At 31.7% G+C, this 13,311-nt stretch overlaps 1 protein-coding gene across 1 annotated transcript in view; it reads left to right on the top strand.

Moving 5' to 3' along the window:
• LOC140438625 (uncharacterized) overlaps positions 1-13,311 on the top strand; it is a gene marked incomplete at its 5' end in the record, with an annotated part of 257,371 nt that overhangs the window by 216,723 nt on the left and 27,337 nt on the right. Inside the window, one exon of the mRNA XM_072528285.1 lies at positions 12,511-12,805. Within this exon, the coding sequence (XP_072384386.1) occupies positions 12,511-12,805 (295 nt within the window). The remainder of the gene's footprint in view (positions 1-12,510; positions 12,806-13,311) is intronic.

The following is a 13,311-nucleotide window of genomic DNA, read 5'->3' as shown; positions in this document are numbered from 1 at the left end:
TCAATCGATTAGGAAAAGTCGCACTGAGATATTCACTGACGATGCAAGAATTATGTTCAGGACAACCATCGTGTTGAAACCATATGGAATCGAAAGGTATTGGTAAATTACAAAGGACTGGGACAATTTCATTTTGCAGAAGTTCCAAGTATTTCCGCCCAGTCAACATACCGTCTATAAAAAATGGACCAATGACATGGTTCCCTATTATGCCTCCCCAAACATTTACTTTTCGAAGACGCTGGGTACGAGCGACATAAATCTGACGAGGATTTCCTTGAGATCAATACCTAGCATTGATTGAATTGTGACGGCCATGCAATGGAAACGTACATTCATCGGTGAACAAAACGTTCTCAAAAAATGTTCATCTTGATGTGACATTTCCATTGCAGTTTGGCAAAATTCTAAACGTCTATATTGATCCCCAGGAAATTGTTCGTTGGATTTATGAAGTTTATAGGGACGGTATCGATGTCTTTACAAAATTTCACCTACTCTAAATCTTGGAATTCCACATTGTTCTCCGAGACGAGGTGTTGATTGGGCAGGATTTTGCTCAATACTTGCACAAATCAAAGTGTCCCTTAGTTCCAAATCTGGATTTACCTCCCTTCGTCTGCGAACTCCTCTTGGATCGAACACGGATCCATAAGTAAAAAAATTACGTATAATAGACTGAATTGACTAACCGTTAAAATCCTTTTCACGAATTGTTTTTTCAATAAAAAGTTTCTGTTTACCGTAAAAAACACTTCTCGATGTGTTATTATTTGATAACTTGAAGGCTTGGTGATTTGGTTAGCTATAACGCGCATCCATTCCAATGTCGTCAATTGTTTTGAAAATCATTGCCTGTACAGAGGAATTGATATTAACACTGAGAATTTGGTGATGGATTTGACATTAAACAGTCTTCAATGGATTATTTTCCATTCACAACTGAAGACTGTAAATCTGGAATTGAATTTGAAATATTTTGTATTTCTATTTTATAACATTGGAATAAAAATAAATTGTAAATAATGAGTTTTTCGAAAACTTGTTACCTAATATGTATCATATTTTCTATTATTTTTGATTGAGTAAAACAAAAATTTTACCATTGGTGTGAATTGAACCCCAGTCTTCTTATCAATAGACAACGTCTCTAACTATTACGCCAACTCCACATACAACAATTCTTTTCGGACTGATCATACCTATTTAGTTTAGTCAAATATTTCAGTTGAGTTATTTTTATTAATAAATAAACTTAAAGATTTATAATTTAAAATCGCTACTAATTAATGTTTTTTACTATAATATATCTTAATATATTTAATCATTTATTCTAACATCAGAAATTATTAAAATAAAATATTTTCGAGGTCATCCTTATAATTATGACTGAAGTCAAATAGACACGTCTAATAACTAGCCTTATCTCGTGCTATCTCACAACTTAATCTGTCTTCTATCCTTTCCGCTATTTTGCCGGGTGGTAAGACACTCATCACTGTATAGTGTTTTATACCGTAATAAAGTCAATATAAGCTACTGGTAATTGTTTTTTTCGGAACCGTGTTCTTTATCCAGAATCCTGACTGAACTATTCAAAAAATTCACCTGGTAAAAATAATGTAGAGTATGTGTGAGATATCGTTGTAAGAGCCATTGTAAACAGAATAAATCATTCTGTGACTTTGTAGAAGCTAGCAATTACTGCTCAAGAATCGTTAAAATGAAATATCGTAGAAAGCCATTAATAATTTGTTTTTTTAGAATCTATACACATGAAAATTATTTGCTTAGGTAATACTGAGTATTAATTTAATAATTGACTTGCAGTTATAATATTCAAAATCTCTATAGTTATTTTAACTTTTGTCTTTTTAGCTTTCCATTGTCTGTGGAAAATGATATTAATTGTAAAAAAGTGCCAATATTGCCGAATAAAACCTGCATATTATATCAAAACACTTCCCCGGTCTTATTTTTTAAATTCTAGGGGAGATAAAAGAATGTTGACTGTGTAATACTGATGAATAGAAATTATCGTTAGTTAATTTTCCATGAAAAGGCACAAACTACTAAATTCTTTACCTACTTATATAAAATGTTTCAAGGGTATCGAAGGCATAATCGATAGAAAAATAAACCAAATAAATTGATATTTGGGAGCCATACCCTAACAATTTCAAGGACGAAAGATAAAGGATTAAAATTAATAAAAAGGAACGCTGAGTGGAAACCATTATCTAGTAATTTTTGGAAATATGCCAATGTGTTAGTGTGAAGTGTACAAGTAAACTACTGCTACAGTTAACGCCTAGTTTTTGATAGGGCTTTGAATTATGAGATCGGCTATTGAGCGCTTCTTAAACAATGTTAATATAATGAATATGCTTTGTGTACGCTTTAAAATATAGTCTAATTTAAGAAGATCGATAATGGGCTAAGACCATAAAAATATCAATCGGAAATTTTCAATTACTTGATTAAAAAAGATTGGGTACAACTTAATTAGGTAGGATCGCCACTAAAATGCTATTACAATACTATATTATATTATTATATAGTAATTATTCGTGTTAAGGAGAAAAATATAGATCTAATAACAAAATGACATGCCAATATAATCTATATACATATATATATATATATATATATATATATATATATATATATATATATATATATATATATATATATATATATATATATATATATATATATATATATTATTGTGATATTTAAAGTCTTGGTGCGCCAAGCAATAATTAGCTAATTAATTTTTTTGATTAATTAAAATTATTTAAATGATATGATTATGACTTTATCACAATTTTTAATTCTTTTATCTCAGGGTTAAATTCGTGCTTCAATATCTATGCTATTACATGTGAAGGGTAAGGTCCAGAGAATACCGGAATAATAAAAAACACATATGATCTAACACTATATATTGAAATAAAAATAATGAAATAATTCACACTCAAACGTTTTCAATAAACAAACCTCATATAAGGATTCTCAAAATTTTGTTCTCCGTACGTGAACAATCAAAATTTATGGTACAAACAATATTAATTGAAATCTAAAAATCCCAAACTATTCTAACTCTCCTAATCAAAATATTTATATCCTTTCTAAATTACGTGTAAAAATTGTGTTATCAATAAAAGAAAAAAAAAACTGCAGAAAACAAAAATATCTCTCTCTGATGATGAGTGGTCCAAATCCTTGTTCCTTGTAGACTGTATTATCTCCTCTCAACCGCTCCCTATGTAATCAGCAATCTTACACAGATTGTTGCAAGTATATCGTCCTTAATGATCTCCTTCAAAAGCACAAATCATTCAAATTATGATAGCCTTTTCTCCTCTCGATAAACTGAATCTCTCGTTGGCCCGAGTGAAAAATGACTCTTGGAATATCTTCTCTTTACGATAAACTGAATCTCTCGTTGGCCTGAACAGTGACTCTTGGAATATAAGTAGAGAAATATGACTTACAATATTTTGCTGCTTCAGCTTCTGTCAGATACACTAACTCCACAAAACTCACTAACATTCAACACTACTGCTTGCTACATTTCAGGAACCGCCAGAGAACAATCCCTGTTCCTCTTACAGACTTGGAAACCAACTGATTATATCTTTCTCCCCTTCAATCTCGCTAAACTTTTTCCTACATACTTATCCCACCTTTTTCAATCTCCGCCAATCAAAACTCGTCACAATTCCCCCATTTTTTCATTTCGATAACAAACAAATTTTTACCTATAATTATAAAATTTCTTAAAACTTATTTACAAATAATATTTTCTATAATTCTTACAAACTAACAAAAACCTCTTTCTATAATCCCTTCTATTGTCTTTAATCACTGCATTAATGTATTTCAATTGTCTTTGGGATTTCACTTAAAATTATGCGGGTCACTCAAGTATAACAAAGAAATAATTTATGCAAAGCTTACATTTTGTTTAGTACAGGTAATTCAAGAAATTAATAACTCTCCTTCTTCGAAATGTTTGTTGGATATTATCCTACTTATCTGAATTATTTTAATGTTATTGAATTTTGAAATATTTTTAAACAAACCAATATTTTTCTCGATTTTACATATCATAACAATATATATATATATATATATATATATATATATATATATATATATATATATATATATATATATATATATATATATATACAATAAGTAAGTTCAAAAAAATAAATCTTTTGGTCACGAGGATATCGGTCAAAGGAGAAATAATAAAAGGAAATCACAGTTCCATTCCTAAGAATATTAAAGTTGTAATGTTAGCTTAAATGTTCACATGTAGTCGAATTGCATTCGCATGCTATTGCATGCATTTAAGCTAACATTACAACTTTAATATTGTTACCACGGATACTAAGAGAATGGTGTGTTTGTTTTACACCTTAACTTTCTTCACTCACCATTCGTAAGTTATTTTCCATGTTTCTTTATATTCTTACATACCACCTTTGTATTCTTTTAGATTGAACTGATGAAGCTTGTAAATTAAATAAGCGAAACGTGTTCAAATATAGGAATGGAACTGTGATTTCCTTTTATTATTTCTCCTTTGACCGATATCCTCGTGATCAAAAGATTTATTTTTTTGAACTTACTTATTGAATATTGTTTGACGGTCGTACTCCTTTATATATATATATATATATATATATATATATATATATATATATATATATATATATATATATATATATATATATATATATATATATATATATATATATATATATATATATATATATATATATATATATATATATATAATTAGTGCTATTTTTACTGGCAATTAATCCCAATATTAGTTTAAACCTCTATAACCGTTTTTTTAATGATTTAAAATATCTAATAGTTTCTTATTAGGTTAATTTGTATGTTACAAATAATTTCATGTTCATTTATATTAAATAACTATTATCTTAGTTTGGCCTCCAGATGAGAAGTAGACCATCTCTAGACGGTCATAACGGTTTAGATGTAAAACATTACAGAAAAATTGTAGAAGAGAAGAGGTGTTATTTGAACAGAATAATTAAGGAAATGATTATTATTGTTGAAATAAAACCAAAAAAATAAAAAAATAAAAAAGAACAACAATTAACACATTAAAATATAAAAAATAGTAAACTATCTATGATAAAAGTCAGAGAAGCAGTTTTTTCTGTAGTAATAGGTACATAAAATTGATTGTAAATATACCTAAGTAGTAGACTTCTTACATAATTTGCACCTTCTCTTTCAGGTTTTATCATGAATTTTTTGTCCACTCCTAGACACATAAGTGTGGGTTGTTCGATTTGAGGGTCTTTCTACAGCACGGATTGGTGCGTATTTGCAGAGAATAGCAGCTGTTTGCTCGCTACACAGTGGCAATTTGATCTTTTCAGAAGGTTGTGGATGACTTCTACGGTGTAGAAAGTAGGCATTTTTATTGCCATGTCAACCCGGTGATAAAATATTCGTAACACGGGATTTCGAGTCTTTAGTCGAATCTGGTACCTCCCAATTAGACCATCCATAAGATTAACATCACTGGTTTGCCGTTTTTTGCACGTTGTTGTGCGTCAGTAAAATATAAATACTTTTCGATATTCTCTATTCTTCTTCTGCGAATCTATTCAAATGAGCTTGTGGTCCAATAGCTTTCTAAACGAGGATACATGTTTAAAGACACTTATAACAGTATGCCAATATATTGTCGAATTTGTACTTCGGCCACAGAAAACGTGGTGCTGATTTTCTCTTGAAGGGCAGCTCAATTTGTTCTTTAACAATCAACTTAAAAATGTCTTTTGTAAAAAAATGGGTGAAATACTGCATTGGTGTTTTCAGATCTTGCAATGTTCTAGGCAAAGAGCTGTCACTACGGAAAACTATTTCATTTACATGCAGTTGTAACCTCCGACACTAAAATCAGTATCAAAATCACCATCAGTGTTAGATAAATAATCATTTTCTACTGATTTTAAAATTTGACATACTTCATCAGTCGTTTTAGAAAGATCATATACTTTACGCGAACTAGAACAACTGTAGAGAATTACCAGACAAAGAGAAGAAAACAAAAAAGAATACACAAAAAAAAAGGAACCACCTAAATACGGAACTTAAATGTATGGAAAACCTTAACAGAGACAAGGAATTCAGATCATTCTATAAGAAAATTAACAGTAACAGAAAATAATTCAAGACAACCATAAGACAATGCAGAAATCAGAATGGCGACCTACTAACAACAAGGAGATGTATTGAGTGAATGGGTGGAATACTTTAACCAGGCACTTAATATGGAGGAAGAAGAAGAAAACCTGAAAGACGAAAGAGATGAGGTAAGGGGAGGAGACCAGGAAGAGGAACCACCAACGGACGTTAAAGATGCAGTAAAAAAACTAGCCAGAAACGAATCATCCGGAATAGATAATCTCCCAGCTGAACTATATAAAGAAGGTGGCCATGATACCATTATGGCATTACAGCAGCTTCTAAAAAAGTATAGACACAGAAATCCCTCCCCGATGATTGGAATATTGGAATACTTTGCACCATACACAAAAAAAGAGATATCTTTGAATGCCCGAACCACAGAAATTACGCTTCTAAATGCAGCGTATGAAATATTTTCCACAGTAATATGTCACCGTGTGGCTCCAGATTCAGAACGGATAGTAAGAAAATACCAGGCTGGTTTCAGAGGTGGTAAATCTACAATTCATCAGATTGCAACCCTGAAACAAATTTTGGAAAAACACTGGAATATGGCATTGATACTCATCACATCTTTATAGACTATAAAGCAGCCTACGACTCTGTGAATAGAAGAGAAATGTTCAAAGCAATGAAAGAGCCAGGAATAACAAATAAGTTGATAAATTTAACAAAACTAACTCTTGAAAAAGTTGAATGTAGAGTAAGAATTCAAGGTGAACTGTCTGAACCTTTTAAAACAAATAATGGGCTGCGCCAGGGAGACCCTCTCTCCTGTATACTGTTTAATCTGACCCTGGAAAAAGTAATACATATGTCACAAATCACAACCACTGGTTCAATATATAATAAATCAGTGCAAATCCTGGCCTATGCTGATGATATCAATATTTTTGGAAGAACGGAAACCGCTGTACGAGGGGCGTATGTAGCATTAAAAGAACAAGCTACAAAAATAGGGTTTAATAATAAACATCAACAAAACGAAGTATAAAAAATTAACCACAACCACAAATCCTATGACCAATCGTTATAGAAAACGACGTCATCGAAGCAGTGAACGAATTTGTATACCTGGGAGCACTCTTAACACTGAAAATAATACTTCCGCAAAGATAAACCGCAGAATTTGTGCGGCCAACAGATGCTATTTTGGGCCCAATCTCCTTATATCGAGAAATACAAAAATAAAACTCTACAAAACAATAATACGCCCAGTCCTAACATATGGTTCAGAGACTTGGACTTTAACAAAAAATAATGAAAACATGGTAGGATGTTTTGAAAGAAAAATACTAAGGCGAATCTATTGAACAGTGAACGACAATGGAGTGTGGAGAAGACGATACAACTTCGAACTTTATAGAATATACCAGGAACCTGATATCGTACCTGTTATTTCTTTCTAAAGGGTTCATGCAGAGCTGGAGAGTCCTGTAGATTCCGCCATCCTGTCCCTACATATAGAGTTGCTGATCGGGACGATCAGATTTAAGAGGGGAGCAGTGTAACGAAATAGCCCATCTCCGATACGTCATAATTCTTAGAAGGACGAATCTAGAAAACGTAAGAATCGGCATGTCAATAGCGCCCGTCCTTCGGACGGGAGACAATTAGAGGTGGGACAATGCCAGAATGTTCTCGAAAAGTAACTTTATTATATTTATGTAACGTTGTTAGGAGTGAGTTTAGTTGTTAAGATACTACCGAACTGTAAAGTATAAATAAATATATGTATATAAATTCGAACCGCTCGTTTTATTAAATCTCGCTACAATATGTTTGCGATCCATATATACCGTTAAATAAGTCAAGTGATACTTATCCGCAAAAACAAATTAAAAAATAATTTTTCTCCAAAAAACACGTTATAAAAAATTGAAATATACCGTTATTACCGTCTGCAAACGATTACCAATTATAATGCTAAAAATTATAGTAGCTTATTTATTTTTTCTAAAATCTATAATATATACCAAAAATACATATTCTGATGTACCTACAGGAAATTTTTCAGCAAAATATAAACCGCTTTTTCACTTATTTGAATTCTCATCATATTATGATCTTTGGTGGATGGCTAAAATCAACTGCTTATCTTATTATACCTGCTAAACGGGACGGCAAGGAGTGTTTAAACTCTTATCAATGCATACGTGTAAGGTCGTTTAAACACGGACAAAACCGTTTAGACTATATGTGTTGACAATTCTGTATTTAACTAGTTGTGTATAAATTGAAATATAGAATGAAAATTGATAATAAAAAATAATTTTGCAAAACATAACCTATTAACAACTTGTTGTTTATACATTTTCGAAATTGAAATCGAAAAGTCAAACATTAGTTAGTTAAAAGTGTAATTTTCATTGCAATCAATATTGGCTTAATCCCATATAAACATATTATTTAACATAGGTTATTTTATTTATCTAATTTTTTCTATCTAAATATATATTTAGTTTTAAAAGCGTTAGTGTAACTTATAGAAGTCACACAGTTCTCTACTTAACCTTTTTAATGACGTATATACTACTAAGTGAAATACCTTAGAAATACCTTAGGGCTATTTTTATAGCAATTCCGCAAGCAACGGACAAAAAACGGGCAAAAAATGCGACTAATACAGGTTAATTAGTCGAATGAGCCACACATTGAAAAATTTTCTTCGCATCATTCATAGAAGAATCATTGCGAACGACACCTGGATGAAAGGGTACACGTAAACTCATCACCAATTAGCATAAATACCCTCGGACATAGTACAAACTCATCACCGCCATAAAAGTAGGTATTTTAAAATAGACCCCGAGAGATTGGTAAACTCATCACTGGGCTAACTGCAACGCGTGGCAGGTATAGACCATAAACCCCTTACAAACTGCTAAGATTTGGTAATTTGACAGAATAAATCTAAAATAGATGTATTAAATGCAAATGTAACTCATTGGTTTTTATTTGGGAACTCCACAAAATTCTATTGATAACTACCTAAAACTATGCGAAAAGAAAAATTTCTCTTCATTTGCCCTCATTCCTTTAACATGGATAGTGAACTGTTTATTGATTACTTTTTGAGCCAACTCGGACGAAAAATGTAATACAACTGTACAAGATGTTTCTTATGGACAAGTCATAATATTGTTGCTTTAAATAGATTACCCTTTCTGATATTACATTTAAGATTTCTTATTAAATTGTTAAAGTCACATTGTCACTTATAGAGTGAAACAACCTGCATATTTAGACGTTTAAATCTAAACACAAATGTATGTTTGTTCTCTAAAGTTTGTTAAGAAATACTCTACATTTCTCTTGCTAGATATTTTTAATAAAAATTCAAAGTGTCTGGATTGGAAAATCATTTAGTATAAATAATTAGTTTCTGTATAGAATTGCAATTGTACTGTTATAATAAGTTTTGGAATACCAGCTGAAGATCCAATTATTTTTTTGACTTAACCATAAATGGATCATTTTTTATAATTCAATAAAGTAATTTTTCACATGAAACATAAAAATATGCAAAGAACAAATAAATTTTAAAACTAAAGACTTTATTTTATGGAATAAAGTCCAGTTAAGTTATCATCAACCCATGCAAGATGAAAGCTTAAGAGTACTTATCGGAGAGGCCATAAAAAATCATTCACCAAAAGATTGCAACTTCTTCTTTCAAAGAACACCTGACAACAACATCTCTTGTATTCGGAGGAATATGAGCAACGATCGTTTACCTTCTATGTCACCTTTACCGAAGACAATGGGAAAGCGCATCAAGCAATCCGACAGATGAATCTAAAGACGGACCACGATAAATGTTTTGTGTCGCAAAACGATTCGAAACAAAATATTCTTGAGAATTTACGTTACTTGGCAAAATCAGAAGCACATTACATGGATTTTAGATTTCAATATGCACCAAAATTTTTCTCGCAATTATTTAGCATCTATAGTTTATTAAATGGGCATTATTGTCTCTTATATTGTGTTCTTTCCGACAAATGCATAGAAACCTACCTCACGGTCTTTACTCAAATTAATTCGTTGCACCGAAAAAGTTGGTGTCGTTTTAAATTAAGACTTGTGGCTGACTTCAAAAATTTCGATTCACAAGGCCGTAATTGCCGTTCGGCTATCTGCGAAGCGAATTGGGTGTTTATTTCACTTGTCTCAAAGTTGGTTTCGTAAAATCCAAAAACTTGGTTGGGTAACCATTTACAAGAGGGGAGATTCCAACGGCAAGTGCCTGCACCACTGATTTAGCCGGCGATGGTTTTGTCAACGATTTCATACGGGTATTCCTAACCTGCCTTCATTTATGAAAATGGCAGATTATATGGTAGAAAACTACATAAGTAACGAGTCTCTTTCCCTCTAACTGTTTGGGCATCCCAGTCTACATTTCACCACAAATCCATGCGAATCCTTTTATACCCATTTTCCAACCGCTTTTACCATTCTCCTCCCAATATCCTCACTTTTGTATCTACGCTTCTACAGTACTAAACAATATTTACATGTACCTGTCCGTACACTCATTAGGACTAATTAGGAAGGTCAAGCAGGCTGCGTCTTACGTGAAAAGTTAGAAGAGCTGTTTCTGTTTTAAAATTCGACGCTCATAATTATTATGAAGCAATCAAACCCATTTTTTTTCAATTTCTCACCTTAAAAAACTTTTTTTATTATTTATTTGCTTTTGCCTACCCACATAGATTTCGTAATGTTTAAAATTTTCATAGTTTTCTTCATTTTCATATCGGCTAACAATTTTAAATTCAGTTTTATGTTTCTTCAAGTTTTTAAGACATTTTATTTTAAATGTTTTTGCTGTTTCCATAGGATAATGTTTCATTAAGTTGGCTTTGACCGTTTATAAAAGCCAAAAAACTGTACTTAAGCATTTTGATTAATTCTGTCATAATAAATAGATTTCTAATTAGTTAATAAGTTGGGAACTATTTCCGATATAAACGGAAACAGCACATGCTCATAATTATTTCCATTATAAAATTCACTATCGAAAACCTATGCAACTGAATTTTCAGATCTCAAAACCGTTTAGATTGGCAGATACGTCTAATAGGCCACACTGTAAGAAACCCGATATTAATATCGATTTTAAAGCATTTTGCTTAAAATAATTTCTAAATTTAATAAAGTACAACATAAACGAGAAGGTAACAGGCAATCTTCCGCATTAGAAAACAGCGCCTTGGGGCAAAAATGCTGGTGATGAGATTACCTTTCTGCGGTGATGAGTTTACCTATCTCTAAGGGATACCGGTGATCAGTTTACTATATCTCAGAGTGTCTAATAAAATTATGGGGGGCTATAAAGTGATGAGTTCGTACACGTCCGGATGAAACCCTGTTTGGCTTTAGGAATGCGCTGGATATTCGTGAGGGACTTTTTGATTTAAATATACTTCATCAAAAGTAACTAGCGTTAAATTATTTATGTGGCTTTCATCGATTATCAAAAGGCTTTCGATAGGATACAGCATGGAACGCTTTTGAACATATTAAGAAACAAAAGCATTAATGGTAAAGACATACGTATCATTGATTTAAATTCCTTATATCAAACTTGTATAGGAAGCAATAAGCAGTCATACGAGTCGATAAGAGATTAACGATGAACGTTCAAACATTCAAAGAGGCGTCAGACAGGGATGCATCCTATTCCCGCTGTTTTTTATTTACTCGGATATAATTTACAAATAAGCTTTAAAAGATAAAACCATTGGAGTAAAAATCAATAGTGAACTGATTATTAATCTTAGATATGATAACCACACTGTTATCATATGCGATTGTCTCTATTGCCTTCAAGAGTTATTGGATTGTGTAAACACGACGGGAAACGAATAGGTCTAAAATTGAATGCGTCTTGGACAAAATATTTATCATATATAGTCGCCAGCCAACCTCACAACAATGCTTTCTTACAGATAGATCAACAAAATATAAAAAGAGTTACTCACTTTAAATATTTGGTATGCTGCATTACAGACTAACTAGACCGAAGTAAAAGGATCAAATGTAGAATTGAAGCAGCTCGCACAACGTTTCTAAAATTGAAAACATTCTTCTTTAACCACAGCTTAAACCTAATTTGGCACCGAAAGAAGAAGTTTAGATTTACATCAGTTACTATGTCAGAACTAATTAAAGTTATAATGTGTCAAATATAAAATGGGAATTTGTTATTGATTTCTATTAATTTATATAAATTATTCTATTTTATGATTTTAGATCAGCCTTGGGAAGTGTTCCCGCAACGCCGATTATTTCTCGACTATCTCCAAGAGACACTCCAGAGAAACATAGCGCTACAACAGTACTGCCGCCACCACCATTATCATCAGGATCTGAGTCTTCGGGATACTTCACACCTCCCCCAGAAACGAAAAGGGCTTTTGTAAAATTGGATAGTGTAGATAGAACTTCTGAATCAGAGGACAGAGAAGAAGATTTAGAGAATGATAATGATGATAATAACAATAATGTTCAACAGGACGATGTTGATATACCGCAGGAAATACAGAAAGTGAGTTATTTTAAATAAATTTCAGCTGATTCCTGCTAATTTTCTCATTACTATCAAGTCATTGTAATTGGATGGTAATAATTATTATGTATTAAAACTTACGTTCTTTGTTTAATTCATATTTAAAATCAAGTTCTTCGTTCCGATTTTCAGTGTCTTTTTGTCAGAAAAAAGCACACTCATATATCTGAGTGGTGCAGTAGTAATTAATTAATAAGCTCTGTAATGATACATTGTTTTCGAGGTTTAAGGGTCGTGGGTATACCTCCTTAGTGTTTCATCTACACTCAGATGCAAAAAAAAACGCAACGGAGAAAATTTTGGTCAAATTCAAAGTATTTCAGTTTTTTTATTTAAAGCCCTATTTTGATGATTTATTTAGCACACTGTGTAAAAATTTATAAATTTTGATTTAGTATAGTGAGTTTTTAATAAAATTTTGCATTTAACTTATTATACGGGGTTAATCGAAAGGTGGTTTTTTATCCTAACTTTGAAACATCCTG

The sequence above is a fragment of the Diabrotica undecimpunctata genome, chromosome 4 (genome assembly GCF_040954645.1).
Source record: "Diabrotica undecimpunctata isolate CICGRU chromosome 4, icDiaUnde3, whole genome shotgun sequence".
In the NCBI taxonomy this organism is placed as follows: Eukaryota; Metazoa; Arthropoda; class Insecta; order Coleoptera; family Chrysomelidae; genus Diabrotica; species Diabrotica undecimpunctata.
Note: the sequence above shows the minus strand (reverse complement) of the source record. Positions and strands in the feature narration are given on the sequence as shown.